The sequence below is a fragment of the Panthera leo genome, chromosome E3, assembly GCF_018350215.1.
Source record: "Panthera leo isolate Ple1 chromosome E3, P.leo_Ple1_pat1.1, whole genome shotgun sequence".
NCBI lineage: Eukaryota > Metazoa > Chordata > Mammalia > Carnivora > Felidae > Panthera > Panthera leo.
This window is the reverse complement of record NC_056694.1, coordinates 4,007,673-4,024,129: the sequence shown is the minus strand read 5'-3', so window position 1 is coordinate 4,024,129 and position 16,457 is coordinate 4,007,673. Positions and strand designations below refer to the sequence as shown.

At 53.1% G+C, this 16,457-nt stretch overlaps 1 protein-coding gene across 1 annotated transcript in view; it reads left to right on the top strand.

Moving 5' to 3' along the window:
• The first annotated feature begins 553 nt into the window (after window positions 1–553).
• The window catches only part of TNRC18 (trinucleotide repeat containing 18), an 86,046-nt gene continuing 70,142 nt past the window's right edge, over window positions 554–16,457 (top strand). Inside the window, 1 exon segment of the mRNA XM_042922366.1 lies at window positions 554–907. Coding sequence (XP_042778300.1) covers window positions 721–907 — 187 coding nt within the window. The 5' untranslated portion in view covers window positions 554–720.

The following is a 16,457-nucleotide window of genomic DNA, read 5'->3' as shown; positions in this document are numbered from 1 at the left end:
AAAAGGTTAAATATTAAACTTTCCGGATCAGATAGTGACCCAGTGTTTAGGGAGACATTTCGAACTGCTCATGGAAAGGTTTCACGGTTTGAAACCCCGGAGCATGTGACGCCCAGGAATCAGTCCCACTTGGGAGGTTTGTATTTATGCCGCCCGGGCGCGGCCGAGGGGCCTTCCCCGGTTTCGGGAGGACCCGTAAGCCGCCAAGCCAGTTTAGGCTGGGGCGCAGCGCGCCACCGGCCACTTTCCGAGCCGGGTCCCAGGGAACCGCGGCCGCCGGAGCAAGGAGCATGGATTTTTACTTTTTGTGGAGGACGGGTTACCCCCGATTTTATTTCTGGCCACGAGATCCGCATTCCCCGACCCCGAACGGCAAGACGACTTTCTGAAACTTTGTTGTCTTTTCCCCCCCCCTTCCCTCTTCCTTTTTCCCCCTTCTGTTTCTTCCGCGGCCCGTGGCCTTTCCCCGCCAAGACGCCGTGTGCGCCGCCTCGCGCAGCTCCGCCTGGCCGCCCGGAGGGGCCCCACCGCCGGCCGCCCGTGCGCCCCGGGCCGCGGGCCCGCAGCCGAGCGCAAACCCCGCTGGCCGCCGCCGCCATGCACGCCGCGGAGCCCCCGCCGCCCGAGGACTCTGGGACTACGCCGAGGCCGAACTTTTAGGTCCCGCTGAGCGAGGCCCGCGGGCCGGGTGGGGGGCTGGCTGCGGCACTCCCGCGGAGGATGGATGGCCGAGACTTCGGGCCCCCGCGGTCCGTGCACGGCCCCCCGCCGCCGCTGCTGTCCGGCCTGGCTATGGACAGCCACCGCGTGGGCACTACTGCGGCCGGACGCCTGCCCGCTTCTGGCTTGCCCGGCCCGTTGCCGCCCGGGAAGTACATGGCTGGCCTCAATCTCCACCCGCACCCGGGTAAGTGCCTTGCGCCGTGGCCGCCCCCTCCTGCCCACCCCCCCTCCCGGGATCTTGGGGAGGGAGGCCCGGGGAAAACTGTTCGGCCTGTTCCTTGGCGTTCTTGGGACGCGGCACGTCTCTTTCCCTGGGCGGGTCCACGGGGGTGCGGGCAGGCTCAGCTCCCAGGGCGGGGAGATCCCCGGGCCCGGGACGGAGGCCATTCCCGAGGCCCCGGCGGAGAGGGGTGCGCGGCTCGGCCGCTTTCCCCCGTGCGCCATGCCCTCCCGAAGCATACGCGTCTGCCGAAACCGGAGCCTCCGGGGGCGATTCCGACTCCCGGGCCCCTGCTGCTCCAGGCCAGCCTGGGGTTTTCAAAACCTGGGCGAGAAAAGAACAAGCCCGCTCCACACCCTTTGAGACGTCCGTCCCCCGAGCTCGAATCCTTTTCTTGGCAAACGCCCTTGCCCGGCGCCCGTGGGCCGTTCTAGCCCCTCCACTCGCAGCGTGCGGGGTTTCCGTCCCGCCCCGGCGTCGGAGGCTGCGGGGAGAACGGAGACCGCGGCCTCGGGCGGGCGGGGACCGTCTCGCCACCTCTCGGCCCCCGGGAGGAGAGCGGCGGCCCCGGGACTCACACCCCGGTAGGAGGGCAGCGACTGCGGCCCCAGGAGCCCCTTGTTCTCCGGCGGGAAGGCGGGCGCGCGGCGCGGTGGGGCGCAGAGGCTGGGCCGCCGCCATCCCGACGCTCGGGGAAGGAAGCGGCGTGCGAGCGGATCTGGCCGGGCACGAGCGGCGGAGGGAAAACCTTGGGCCTGACATCGAACCTCGGGAGAAGGTGGCCGAGAGGGCCCCGGAGGCCTCTGCCGTTTCCCGAGAGGGGCCGCTGAGGCTCGGTGGGGACGGCCCCCGGGCGGGAGAAGCTCGTCCTGGGCGGGCCGCGGCCGCTGCAGTCCAGCCGGGTGGGAAGGGAGGCGAGGGGCACCTCCGGACCTGCCGCCGGCCGCCGAAGGACACCCGCTCCCTCCTCCCCGGCTGCCTCCAGCTGCTTTGCTTGGCGTCCTACGCTTCACTTGAAAAAAAGCCACCTCTTCCACTCCAGAGTGTAGTCTGGGACTCTTGCGATTTCTCGGGGAGCCGCCGACTCTCCCCTCGGCCTTGGAAGGGACTCCTCCGGCCGCAGTGGCCGCCTTGGCCCTGTCCCACCGACCCTGCCCGCTCGACCGAGGCCGCGCTGGCCGGTTTTGCCTGTGTCTTTGATTTTTTTTACGGAACTTTTCAGGAACTGGAGTCCCGGGGCTCAGAGGGACAAAGGGCCTTTGTGAGGCGCCGGGCAGGGGAGGGGCACACGCGGGGGCCGCGAGGCCGGGCATCCCTGCCCGCCGGGGTGCGAGGACTGGGTCTTGGCTTGGGGGCTCGTGCCCGTGTCCCCCCTGGAGCTGAGGCCGCATTTTGCCTAGGGGGCCGTGACCAGGGCTATGGTTTTCTCTACCGTGGTGCCAGGATCCCAGGGAGGGGTTAGGGGCTGCCCGCGGTACAAAGGGCAGCGTGGCCATCCCCTTTTGCCCGCCCTGAGGCCAGGGTAATTTTTGTGTTTGCCTCTCTTTTGAGTTCATCCCTTCACTTAGTTCGCCCCAGGGTCGTGGCGGCATCCCTTGGCCTGGGAGTCAGACCCTGGGTCTTCCTGGCTGGGGGCGCCTTCCCTGGTCTCTGTGTCCCCTCCCCCCCCCCCCCAGCCAGGGAGAAGGCATCCCATCTCCAGCCTGGTTCCTGCCTGACAGAGCCATGTGCCCTAATGAGAAGCAGTGAAAACAGCTACTACTCAAGGGGGTGCCTCTGGCAGCCTGCAGTGTGCCAGGGCCCAGCGGGCAGACTAACGCCCATTAGCTAGATGGGGAGGCTGAGGCTGGATAGGTGAAGAACCTTCACAGCGGCAGGCAGGACAAGGAAGTCCAGCTGGAGGTGGCCGCAGAGGCCTGTCTTCTGAGCCTCCTGCTTCAGAAGCCGTCTGCCTCCTGCATGCTTGGCAGCTGAGGTCATGGAGGAAATAGCAAGCAGGCTTGGAAAGTGCTGCTGTGGCCATGCTCACCTGCGAAGGAAGGGTTGGGGTGGGGGGCAAGCTGGCGCTATCCCTCGCTGCCTCCACCTTGAGTGGCCTCAGGGAGACCCTGGACCCTAGGCCAACGCCCAGAGCCCAACCCAGTGCTAATCCTATTAGCCAGGAGGTAGAGAGCTGTTTCCCATTCACTGCTCGGGTGGGGTGGATTACAGATTCCTCAACCCAGCCCCCCTCCCCCTCTTTCTTTGCTGGGTGCAGGTGCTAAGTTTTCTCTTTCAGGCGCTTCTCCTACTTGGCTGTCAGCTTCTTAGGTCTGGCCAGCGTTATCAGCCCTATCTTTATTTGTTTGTTTTTGTTCTGGGAAGCCAGGAGAGGCTGAGCCATTTGCCCTGGGTCACACAGCGAGGCAGTGTGAGACCGGATTACCTCCGACCCCTTCCTAGTCTGCTCTCCAGAGTGGGTAGGGGAGCCTGTGAATCTACCCGAGCTGCTTCTCTGGGAGACTCTGGGAGAACTCCTGGCCGGAGGGGGACCCTGGCTAGGGCTGGGCTGTGGCCACCCCATCCAGGCAGGTGTTGACAGGGCACTGTGGTGAGTGAGGATCCCCGGGGTGGGGGTGGGGGGGGGATGCCTTTTTGCATCCTCGGTCTACGCTGAGGGGTTTGGCTCTTTCCTGTGCAGAAAAAGAGGCAAATAAAGAATAAATGGGGTTTGGTTGGTCATTACCTTGCGGGTAACCTTGAGTATTGTTATACAGAGTGAGCTCTTAAATGTTCTCAGCAGTCGGTGAAATGGACAAGTAAGTGACAAGCACCTGGTAGGCTCCCCTCTTCAGTTCTGGGGCTGGGAGCCCTGGACCCAGCCCTCCTCGGCCGCAATTAAAGACCTATTAGCAGGATTTTGTACTTGGATGTTTATTCTCCCTGCCCCCACTCCCTGGGCTGGCTGGGCCCCGCAGGATACATGAATGGGGGGTGGAACCCAAGGATCAGGACCAGGAGGCCATGCACTTTGGACTGGCCAGTGGACAATAGGGGGCCACGGGCCTTCTCCAGGCTCCATCAGCTCTATCTCTGGAATCCAGCCCGTCGGCCTACTGGGATTGATTTAAAGAGATTAATCAGTGGGACTGGCTGGTGGAGTGATACGATCCAAAGATAAAGGAGATTTGCTGGGTGCTTCCTCCTCTCTGAAGCGTGGGGCAGGTTCTGGACTCTGGATGGGGGGCGGCAGGGGGCTCCTGGGCTCCCTGACTCTCCGAGCCTACTGGTTCCTTAGCTGTCAACCCAAACACTCCCTTTCTTCACTCGTTCATTTACTCGGCAAGCCATTTCCAAGCGTCTCTTGCGCGCCAGGCACTGCTCTGGCTCTGGGAATCCAGCAATGGCCAGACGCAAATCTTTGCCCTCATCGGAGTCCCATTGTAGTGTGGGGGCCAGGCAGTAGTCGCGCACACACACAGATCGTCGAAGGAAATCGTTTTAAATAGAGATACAGGCTGCGAAGGAAAGAGAATGCCCAGGGTCTGTTTGGGCTGGAGTGAGGGGCTCCCAGGAGTGAGGGACTAGGAGAGGGGAGAGTGACTGCAGCTGCGGGGAGGGGAGAGGGGGACCCTGCAGGTCCCTGAAGGCCAGTAATGAGGTCTTGGAATTTCACACTGAGGAATGAGAAGGCAGTGGAAGGTTTTAAACGGAGAGGGTGATTCAAAGTGAGGGACGTTTTACAGAACTGGTCTGGACTCTCTTTTTCTTTCTTTCTTCTTTTAAATGTTTTTATTTGTTTTTGAGAGAGAGACAGACACAGAAAATGAGAACGAGTTGGCGGGGGGGGGGGGGGGGGTGCAGAGACAGAGGGAGACACAGAATCTGAAGCAGGCCCCAGGGTCTGAGCTCCATGCAGGGCTCGAACTCATGAGCTTGAGCTTCGGGATCATGACCTGAGCCCAAGTCAGAGGCTTAAAGGACTGAGCCACCCAGGTGTCCCGGAACTGGTGTGGACTCTTAAAAAATGTCAATGGCGTGCCAAGACAGAGGAAGGCCGAGAACAGTTCCTGATTAAAAGACTAAAAAAATGTGACCGCAGAAGGCGACGTATGGCCCGCGATTGGATCTTGGATGGGGGAAGAAATTGCTCTAAAGTACATCATGGATGCAATTGATGAAATTGGAATATGGGCTGTAGATTAGCTGATAGTGTCCAATCAATATTAGGTTTCATGAAGCTGATAACTGGACCGTGGTTATGTAAGAGAATGCCCTTGTGCTTTGGAAGTAAGAACACAGAAATGTCTGGGGACAGGGGACATGATGGCCACAACTTACTCTCAGGAATGGCTCAGGAAGAGACAAATTTATAGATGTATGGGAGACACCCATAAATCGCTGAGCCTGAGTTACACACAGGGTGAGAAAGTTCACAATGGCTGGACCCGGGGAAGGTCATATGGCAGGTCATTGTACTATTTCAAACTTTTCCCCGCGTTTGAAATTATTTCAAAATAAGCATTCAGCAAAACCGGTCCGGGCTGCCAGCTGGAGACTGTGTGGTGGGTAGTCCGTGGCAAGGAGGCTGTTAGGGAGGTGATAGTGACCAGGGAGGGAGGCTGGAGGCGGCCAGGGTTTGGGGCTTTGGTGGAGGTCAGGCTACAACGAAGACGCATGGCGGGGAAGAGAAGGAGGACGGAAGCTGGCTGGATTTTGGGGAGGTGCTGCTTGTGGAGGAATGGGGAGGAACAGATTGGGGAGAGTGCGGTGATTGGGCATTCTTGATTTGGAGGGAGCACCTTGGGGTGCTTTTGTTCCAGCGTGGACCGGTATGGTCTGAGCTGACGTATCTCCCTCCTGGTCATCGTTAGCCCTGGCCTCCACCCAGACTCCAGCCCCATCACTGTGACCACCCTGTCCTCCTTTACGTCCCAGCCCAGCTTTTGAGGGGACCCATGGGAGCTGGTGTCCGGATAGGTCTTGGGGCTCCCCAGGGGCTCCTGGGAGCCCTGGCCAGCAGTCAGTCTTGGCCCCCAAGGTCAGCGTCCTTACCACACTAGCTGCCCACAGAGGCCTGGCATCTGACTCCAGAGGAGGTCAGGCTATTAGGTGGGAAACACCAAAGCTCTGTGCCACCTTTGCAGGCCCACAGATGCAGCCTTCACCTGCATCCGAGTTTCCTTCGTGAGCTAATGAAAGCGAACAAAAAAAAACCCTCTTCATGCGCTCTCCCAATCTTGCACGTTCTGGGCCTTCACGAGCCAGCTGAAGATTCTACCCTTTGATCTCCGCATAAAGAACTGCTTTATCTGGAGGCAGGTTGGCCTCGGAGCTGAGGTTAGACTGCTGGAGTTTTGGATCTTGTTCCTCCACTTACCGGGTGTGGGATGTTTCTCTAAGCCTTGATTTTCTCATCTATAAAATGAGTCCATTAGTGATACTGAATTCATCCGGCTGTTGTGAAGTTCGAATGAACCAGTGCCAGCCAGATGCCTAGCAGAGGGATGGCCCTCGCAAAAGTTAGAGTAAAAGTGATTGCTGGAATTATAGTCATCGTTAACCGATGACTCAACAGGTCATCAAGTTAACAAGCTAATCTCTTGTTCTAGTCCCGTCCTCTCCAGGGGACCTCTGGAATTGTGTATTAGGCCCCTCTGAATGGCCCGTGGGCTTCTGGGACTCCAGGGTCCCACCCTGAACCCGTCAATTGAATCTCTCTCTCTTTTTTTTTTTTTAATTTAAAAAAATTTGAAAAAGAAATTTAAAAAAAATTTTAATTTTTTAAAAATTAATTTGGTGTGACAGATATGCCATAAAATGCTCCAATCGTGAGTGTTTAGAACATGGCATATTTACAACACGAACACGCCCATCTAACTACCAACCAGCTCGAGATCAGGGCATTGCCAGCGTCCAGAGGGTGCCATTTTGTTCTCTCCCAGCCACCCTCTACCCCACCTCCAACATCATTTCTTATTTCTGGTACCTTAGAATCGTTGTGCCTATTTTTGAACTTTCTATATATAAGTGGAATCATACGGCGTGCCCTCTTTTCTTTCTGCTTGCTTCCACTCCGCCGTATGTGCGTGAGATTTATCCGTATTGCGGTGTGAGGCGGCGATTTATTTCTTGGTGCTGTGTAGTATTATACAGAAAAATACTACTACCGTATCCCCTCCTGTCGATGGACACTGAGGGTTTGCTGTGGATAGCGGTGTTAGGAACATGGCTTTCGGTATACATACGTACACAGTTGTTTGGATATAGTACCTAGGAGCAGATTGTTTGCTCACAGGGTATATGGAGGTTCAAGCTCTAACAGTTGGGAGTTCTCCAGTGGATGTTCCGTTGTACCCTCCTGGCAATATCATCCACCTCTTCTGCGTTTTCACCATTCATACGAATATTGTCAGTTTCCTTAAATTCTCCTCATGCAGGTGAGTGTGCGTTGGTATCTAATTGTGTGCGCATCTTAAAATCCTTTCCCTCACTTATTATTTTTTTAAAGTTTTATTGAGGAATACTCTGCCCACGGTGAAGTTCAGCCTTTAAGAGTGTGCGGTTCTGCTTCACGCTAAATATGAACATTAGAGTAAAAGTTACACATCATTTTAAAAGTCAGTTAGTGTTAGAAGAAGAATTATGAAGAAAACCAGCCATCCCCTGCTTCCTGTCTCCCTAGTCTTGATTCCTTTAGTTAACTCTTTTGGCTATTTCTTGAGGCCTTTTCATCCATATTTCTATGTAATAACCTGCTTCTCCTGCTAGTCATTTTTCAGTCTTTGCGATTCTCTGTTGACTTGTGTGGAAGATGAGCATTTTGTGTGGACTGTCTGAGTCTGAATCATGACTCGGCTACTTCTTAGTGTGAGACCATGGGCAAGTTTCTCTACTTTTCTCTGTGCCTTGAAAATGTTTGTCATCTGTAAAACAGAGAAAAATAATAGCGACTGCTTCATGAGATTATTGTGAGGATTAAATAGTTAATACATGTAAAACACTTAGGACAGTATTTGGAATATAATAAGCTCTAGTAGTATTTATTATTGTTGTTATATCACGCCCCATCATGTTTCTTTCCTCTATCCTCCCCATATATGTGAAATAAAGTCTTGTTTAAACCAGGTTTATTATTTTGTGTTTGGCTTTGTAAATATTGCCTACATTTGAGCCAAGCAGTATAATGAAATTCACTTCTTTATTTCCTGGAGTTATTCATTGCCTTTTTTTCCCCCCTTTAATTTGCTGGGATTTCTTACAATCTCTTGTCTTCCAGTCTCTTGGAATACTGTTTGTTTGGTCATATCTACTGGATTAGCTGCCTCTTTTCTTGCATATTTCTTTCCTAGAGTTTTCCATCTTTCCGGTCTAGTCTGGTTTGCCTGGTGCTTGGCCCTGTTTTAGAGCCATAATCCTTCAAACTCCCTTTATCTCTCTGCTGTGTTGGATTTCCTGTTTCCTCACTCCCTTGCTTTCCTTTTTTTTTTGTGCTTTACTTCCTTGTTTTGGTAGAGCACATCCTGCTGCAGTTTTCTGTGAAAGAGTCCGTGGAAGGCAAGTTTTTTTGAGGCCTAGTGTGCCTGAAAATGCCTCTGTTCTACTGTCATACTTGACAGGCATTTTGGAAATAATTTACCCCTGGTGTTTGAAGGAATTGTAACATCACCTTCCAAATTCCAGTGTTACTTTTGAGTAGTGTGATGCTCCTTTGCTTGATCTTCATGTGTGAACCTTTTTTTTTTCTTTTATCCTTTTCCAAATGCTTAACATTTTTTAGAACTACCTCAAGAGCATTGGCTCTAAAATTCATGCACAAACGTGCTTCACCACTCTCTAGCCATGTGGTCTTGGACATGCTTCAGTTTTCTTTTTTGTGAATTGAATAATAGTGCCTACCTTTTACCATTTCTATGAAGACTAAATGAGCTTATGTACATAAATGCCCAGGACATTGTTTGGCACAAAGTAAGCCTCATGGATATTAATACTGTTACTATTCTTTTCATCACTTGTGGTCTGAAATTTCATATCGATGTGTCTTCCTGTGGATTCTTTTGCATTTCCTGTGTTGGGTGCTCCATAGGCCATAGTAATCTGGAAACTGAGGTCCTTCAGGCTGAATTATTATTATTTTTTTGAATTAATATTAATTTTATTAGTATTTCGTAATCCCCTTCCCTCTAGTACGCCTATTCATTAGATATTGGATCTCCTAGACTGATCATCTACTTTTTTTTATACTTTATTTTTTGTTTTCCATCTCTCTTTATTCAGCTTTCTAGGACATGTTCTTAACTGTCTTCTAACCTTTCAATGTAATGTTTTTAATTTCTGGGAGCTCTTATAGTTGGATATTCTTCCTTTTTTTTTTATTTTTAGGTTTATTTATTTATTTTGAGAGAGAGAGAGAGAGAGAGTGAGCATGTGTGCGTGCATGAGCAGGGGAGGGGCAGAGAGGGAGAGAAGAGAATCCCAAGCAGGCTCTGTGCTGTCTGCACAGAGCCTGATGGGGAGCTCAAACTCACAAACCCGTGATATCATGACCAAAATCAAAGAGTCGGACACGTAAGTGACTGAGCCACCCTGTTCTTGTTTCATGGATACATTAATTCTCATCACTTGGAGAATGTGTGTGTGTGTGTGTGTGTGTGTGTGTGTGTGTGTATATATGTATATATATATATATATATATATATATATATATATATATGTGTGTTGTTTTTTTTTTTTCTCACTTGTCTTTCACATTGGAGACTTCCATGGGTGTCTGCTGGTTGATTCTCTGGTGTCTCTTCATATTTAAGATGGGAGGCACAACAAAGCTAGGGGGACCCGTTGACCCTTGTGGAACTCCCCCGAATGTCTCTATAGATCTTTCCCTTTGAGTTTGCCAGACTCCCAGGCAGGAGTTCCAGTCTCCTGCCCACAGGGGAGCTAAAGCCTGGCTGTTCCCCTTCCAACAGCTGCAACAGTGGAAGAAGGTTTCTACTGAGATCCATTTTTCAGTTCGGTCCCCGCCCCAGCCCTGAGGATGTAGCCAAAGACCCTCAGTGGCTCCATCGGCCCCCTAGTAAGTAAACAGAGGGCTTGTGGGGGGCTCTCCATTCTTTCTCTGCTCCTCTCTGCACCGTGGCCTTTGCAGGTACTGGGTCCAAGTTCTGCACCTCTCGGGAATTGCTTGTTTCTCGGTAACCTCCGAGGTTCGGTTGCAATTGTCCCAGCTCCCCACCCTGCCTCTTTGGTCCCTGCTTCCTGCTTCCAGAATGTTGTGAGTGTTGTTTCCTTTCCATTCCTGGATTTTGTTGTTTCTCTCCCTGTTAAGCTGCATTGCTGTTGTCGTCGTGGGGTTCTGGCGTTTGGGAAAGGATTTGGCAGGACAGATTCTATGCACCACTCCCGGGATCCAGCCCACTCTCCTTCCCCTGGCCCCTGTGCCTGGGAGGGGAGGCCTGGTTCCTGGGTCCCTGCCTGTCCCACTCACGGGCTTTCTAGCTTTCGGCCCAGGGGTTCTAGAAGGCCCTCCTCCCTCCCTCTCTACTTCCTCCTCTAGACCTAGACCTAGGTTAGGGAGGAAAGAAAATCCACGGGCAAGTCCTCTAATTGCTTTAGAATTGAGAACGTCTGGAGCCCTGGGGCAAGGCTGGAGTGGATGGATTTGCATGTCTTTGGCAGGGTTGAGGCCTTGACCCTCCGGGCTGCTGCGGGATTCCCTTTATTTGGACTTGAGCACCTACTTTGTGGGCTGGGCACCTGGTTGGGGCCAGGCAAAGTCCCAGCCCACAGGGGTCCCATATTCAGGGCTGGGAGTAGGACGGGGGTTAAAGCCCCATTGTCCTTCTGTGGTGGGGGTGGGGTTAGCTAAAAGATGTGCTTTGGGATCTGACCCCCTGGGGGGAGCCAGGGTTGCCTCCCAGCGGGAGGGGAGAGGCCTGGTAGCAAGCACTAGGCTGAGTGACGGAGCTGGAGGAACAAACCCATCGGCCGTAGCTGGAGAGGCGGGATGGGGAGGGGGGGCTGGGGCCGCCCAGCGGGTCTCCTTCCCTCCTGGCAGGGCAGGGCCGGGCAGGGCAGGGCAGCAGCTGGTCGATCTGGCCTGGTGGCTCCTCTCTGCCTGCCTTGGAGGAACCCCTGCAGCTCAAGACTCACCGCTGTCTCTGCCGCACTGATGGGAGCTTGGGGACAGTGGCAGTGGCCACAGGTCGCGTGGCCCAGCCAGAGCACCAAGAATGTGCAAAGCACCAAGAATGCCCCCCCGCCCCCCAACCCAGCTTGGAGCTCTGTCCCTCAGCCTTGCTTATCTGTCGTGTGGGACTTGCCTCTAGCATAGGGGAGTGCTGTGGTCACGGCTTCGTTCCTTTCCTGCTGCCTTCACTTTACTTTAGAGGAAAGTAAGGCCCAGAGAGGTGGTGTTACCTCCCCAAGGCCACACAGCTGGGAAGTGAGGGCCTCTAGAAGCAAGGCCTGAGCTACCTGCCAGAAAGCCAGGGGCTGGGGAGAGCTTGGTCATTGGTAGGAATTTTTCCTTCTCTTTCCTTTTTTCCTCTCTTGGCTCATTTTAATTTATTCACTTGCTTCAGTTTTTGCAAACTTTGTCAAGGTGAGAGTTTGTAAAAATTACTCATAAAGATTACTTAAAATGTAATACTTATCATGTTAGTGTTCAGATTGGCCTCTCTCCGCCCCACTGACCTTACTTTTCCTAGAGATTTTTTTTTTTTTTTGAGAGAGAGAGAGAGAGAAGCGAACACACACTCACACACACACACACACACGTACACACACACACAAGCAGGAAAAGGGCAGAGGAAGAGCAGAGAGAGAATCCCAAGCAGGCTCCACACTCAGCACAGAGCCTGATACGGGCCTTGGTCCCACAACTATGAGAACATGACCTGAGCCGAAATCAAGAGTTGGACACTTCACCCACTGAGCCACCCACGTGCCCCATATGGATATTTTTTATTGGGGTTTAAGATGCACGGAGAAATGGGCATAGATCATAGACGTACAGTTGTATTCTTTTTTTCACAAACTGAACCCACTGCGTAACCGTCCCCCTGCTCTCTTCCCCCTCCCAAGAGGAGACCTTCTCAAACCGCCCGAGATTTGAGTCGCTTGAGTCGCCTGTCCGCGCAGGTAGTACAAGGAAGCCTTTTGGGTGAGGTGGTGAGATTCACCACGGCCCCGGGCTGGGTGGTGGTAGTTTCTCCTCGCTGGAGATGTTCGTGGTGCGGCCACGTCACGATTTGTTTATCCGGCTGTTGATGTACATTTGGGTCGTTTTCCGATTTTGACTACTATCGTGGTTAGACTCTGCGCGCGGAAGGCAGAGAAATGCCGACTTGCTGTGCGCGTTTCCGCACCTTGCCCTCGGATGTATACCTGCGAGGGCACGGCTGGGTCACAAAGGTTGGCAGACTGTGCCCAACCGGTCTCGAGAGTGCTTGTACCAATTTACGCTTCCTCCAGCCGCGTATTAATATTTAATCCTGTCCATCTGTCCTTGTGGTGACATCAGCCCCTCTGGTGGGCCCGTATGTGGTAGTTTAAATTCACCTTCCCTCCCTGGTTTTAGAGGCTGAGTACCGGGGCGCCTGGCTGGCTCAGACGGAGGAGTGTGCAACTCTTCATCTCAGGGTTGTGAGTTCGAGCCCCACGTTGGGTGTAGAGAATACTTTAAAAAAAAAAAAAGCTTAAAAAAAAAAGAAAAGAGAATGAGTGCCTTGTTAATCAGTTTACTGGCCATTTGGATATCTTATCTGTGACCCTCCCGGGTGCCCATTTCTACCTTCTCTTGTCTGACTTTCTCTCATTGAATTGCAGGAGTTCTTTATATATTCCGGATACAGACCCTTCCCTGGTGACGTAGGGCACAGAACTTTTTCCATGCGGTAGCTTCCCTTTTCTCCCTCCTAATGGTGTCCTGGGATGAATGGACATTTCTCATTGGAACGTAATCTCCAGTACATCATTCTTATCTCTTTGGTTCGTGCCGTTTATAAAATGGGCTTTGAGAAACCTTTGTTTGCCCTCGGGCTGTGAAGGTATTTTTTCGGCATGTTCTTCTAGAAGCTTTCCTGTTTTGCCTTTCACGTGTAGATCCACAGTCCAGCTGGAATTGATTTTTATGTGCAGTGTGGACCCAGGGGGTCAGGACTCCGGGCTTTTCCCGCGTGGCTCTCCAAAGCTGATGGGCAGTGTTTCCTGAGATCTTTTCTCTGCTGCGTGTGCGGGGCCGTCTGAGGACTGACCTGTCCCAGGTCCGTGCCTGTGCCCACGTGCCGGTGCTGTCCCAGCTTCGGCACCGTGGGCACACGCGCTTGGGGATTTGCTAGCAAAGAGCTCCCGCGTCGTTCTTCGTCTTCACGGTTGCCTTGGCGCGTTCTCGACCCTTTGTGTTTCGGTGTAACTGTTTTTTCTTTATAATCTGGTGAAGTGCATGCAAATTTACCGTTTTAACTGCTTTTAGGAGTCCGGTTCTGTGACATTCACACCGCTCTGTAGCCATCACCGCCCTCCGTCCCCAGAACATTTCCACCATCCCAAATCGGAACCTTGTCCCCATTAAACAACAATTCCCTGTTCCCTGCCCCTCCCCCCGCAGCCCCTGCCACCCACCCTTCCACTTTCTGTCTCTCTGCATTTGTCTTTCTGTGTCTGGGCTGATCTCCCTGAAATGTCCTCAAGATTCATCCATGTTGGAGCACATGTCAGAGTTTCCTTTTTTTTTTTTTTTTTTTAAATAAACTATTTGTTTGTTTGTTTATTTTGAGAGAGAGAGAGAGAGAGAGAGAGAGAGAACACGAGCAGGGGAGGGGCAGAGAGAGAGAGGGAGAGAGAGAATCCCAAGCAGGCTCCACACTGCCAACACAGAGCCCGATGCCGGGCTTGAACTCATGAACCGTGAGATCGTGCCCGGAGCCGAAATCCAAGAGTCGGACGCTTAACTGGCTGAGCCACCACCCAGGGGCCCCTCCTTTCCTTTTAAGGCTGAATCATGTTCCATTTTATGGATGGACCGAGTTCTGGGCTCCTACCTTCGGCTGGTGGGAATAATTGCAAATGATGCCACTGTGAATACGGGTGTGCAGATACCTCCTCGGGAGTCTGCTTCCTGTTTGGGGGTAACATTTAGAGACTGAACACGCACACACAGCTGCCAGGATTCGGATTGGGATCGCATTGAATCTCTGGCTCAGTCTGACCAAAGTGAGCATCCTAGGAGGTACATCTGGTGATTTCCTTGGGAGGGACCCCCAAAGTGGGTCTGCATGCCTTTTCCAGGCCTTGAAGGGTTCTGCTGATTTGCTTTCTGAAAGCTGGGGATGGGCTGGCTCTCTACTCACCCTCCCTGGGTGGCTTCCCACCCCGCCTCCGCCCTCCCGGCAGCCAAACCCCAAATGTGCTGGTTGGAAAGACGAAAATGGCGTCATCCCCTTTTGATACTTTGTAAATCCTAACGAGAAATTTCTTACTGGATTCAGCCATTTGCTGTTGTCGGTGATTTGCTTGGGATTCTTACTGAATGATCAGACTCTTTTTTATACGGCAAGGGCATTAACCCGCTCTCTGGCTTAGCTATTACAGAGGTCTGTGCGTCCGGGATCAGTGGGAGTGAAGGTCATTTTATCTGGAGGGTCCTCACCCTATTTTCAGCTGCTGTCATAGAAACGCCTGAGTCACATGTCGGTGCTCTGGGCTGGAATGAGCTCTTTTCTGGGTGATAACCCTGATTTGATCATGCTGATGAGATGCTCTGATAGCCTTTGGTGACACTTTAAGGGATACAGCTCCTTTCTGAGGCCGGAACGTTTTAAATAGAAAGGGACGATAGATTTGTTCTGTTTTGGTTAGGGGGAGGCTTTGCTGGGAGTGAAACCAGGCAAATAGGGTCTAGCGTCTGGGTGGTGTGGCGGAGTGGAAAAGTGTAGAATTTGGAGTCAGAGCCTCAATTTCCTCATCTGCAGAAGAGTTAAGAATCCTCCCCTCCCAGGGTTGAGGGGGGTGGGGAGACAGAATGAAGCAAAGCCTCTTGAACACCGAATGCTGGCTGTGAAACAGGGTCTCAGGAAAGGCTCTGGCTGATCATAACCTCGCCCATCCCTCTCCTCCATAATTGAGCACCTTCTGTGTGCAGCGTAGGGGGCACTTGGGGTGGAACAAACCCACACTGTAACGTAAGGGTCTGCGGACCCTAGCCAAATTAGGTGTACCTCCGGTTTTTTGTAAATAAAGTTTTATTGGCACAGAGCCCAACAGTTTATGTGTTGTCTGTGGCTGCTTTCCCTGCAGCAGGCAAGATAGGCCCTCAGTGCCTAAATGATTTATTATCTGGCCCTTTCAAGAAAAAGCTTGCCGACTCCTGTTCCAGTGGGTGGAGAGGGACAATAAACAAGGAGCTACAATAAAGAAGGAACTAATGTGTGCTTGGTATGATAAATGGTGATAAGCGCTATGGAGAAAAATAGTGCAGGAAAGGGTGTAGGGTGGGGTGGGTCGCAGTCCAAAATAGCGTGGTTAGCAAAATAAATAAAATAGCATGGTTAGGGAAGGCCGTATTCATCAAGCGTCACTTAGGGTATCAGAGAAGGGAGCGAGGTCTATACAGATGGGAGTTTCCAGACCATTTGGCGTATCTGGAGGGAGGAAGGGATTCCAGGCTGAGGTGCAAAGGCCCTGGGGTGCAGCCTGTGAGGCTGTGCTGTTCCATGTTCCAGCCCAGCCCGTTTGGGGTGATAAAATCCTTCATCGTTTACCAAACCTTTGTACCCACCGTGATCTCGCCAAGTACCCCTCCCTGCTCCCACCAGAGCGGACTAGAAGGGTCCCCAGTGACTTCCATCTGTTACAGAGGCAGGATTCCCCTGGCCAGCTGAGGTGGCCTGTTACTCTGGCCGGGGGACGGGGGGTGTCTGGCAGCAGATGGGCATAGCATAGCACATTACAGAGTGTATCTGGATGGGCTTAGTCCCCAACTCCTGACACACGCTAGGCCTACACAAGCATTGAGGGAGGGAGGGAAGGAAGAAAGGAGGGATGGATGGATGGACAGACGGAAGGACGGACCTTGTCTGGATTCAGGTGCTGCCTTCTGGTGACCTTGGCCAGCCTCAGAGTAGGCAAACCTCGGAAGCGCTTCCTGTGTTCCAGGTGTGGGTGAGGGGGGTGGTGACGGCTGAAAACAGGCTGGCCAGTGTCCCCAAATCCATAGCTCACTGCCGCGATCCTGGGGTGCTTGTCCATGGCTGGCAGTGTGTGGAGTGGGAGGGGCTGGGATGGTGGTGGTCCCAGCTTGGGGAAGGCCTGTTAACTCAGTGCGTGAGGGGGCACAGAGGGGGGAGCTAAGGCCGACCTTACCCAGCTCTCTGCTGCTTATGCTCCTGGAGGGACCCTGAATCTTTCCCCCGGAGAGCTGGGCCTCAGTGCCTCCTTCCTCGGCCCCCCTGGGGCATCCTTGCCCTCTCCCTGGGCACTGAGGACCAGAGAAGGAGAAGACCACTTTCCAAGCACCTCCTAGGGTGGCGGTGGGGGA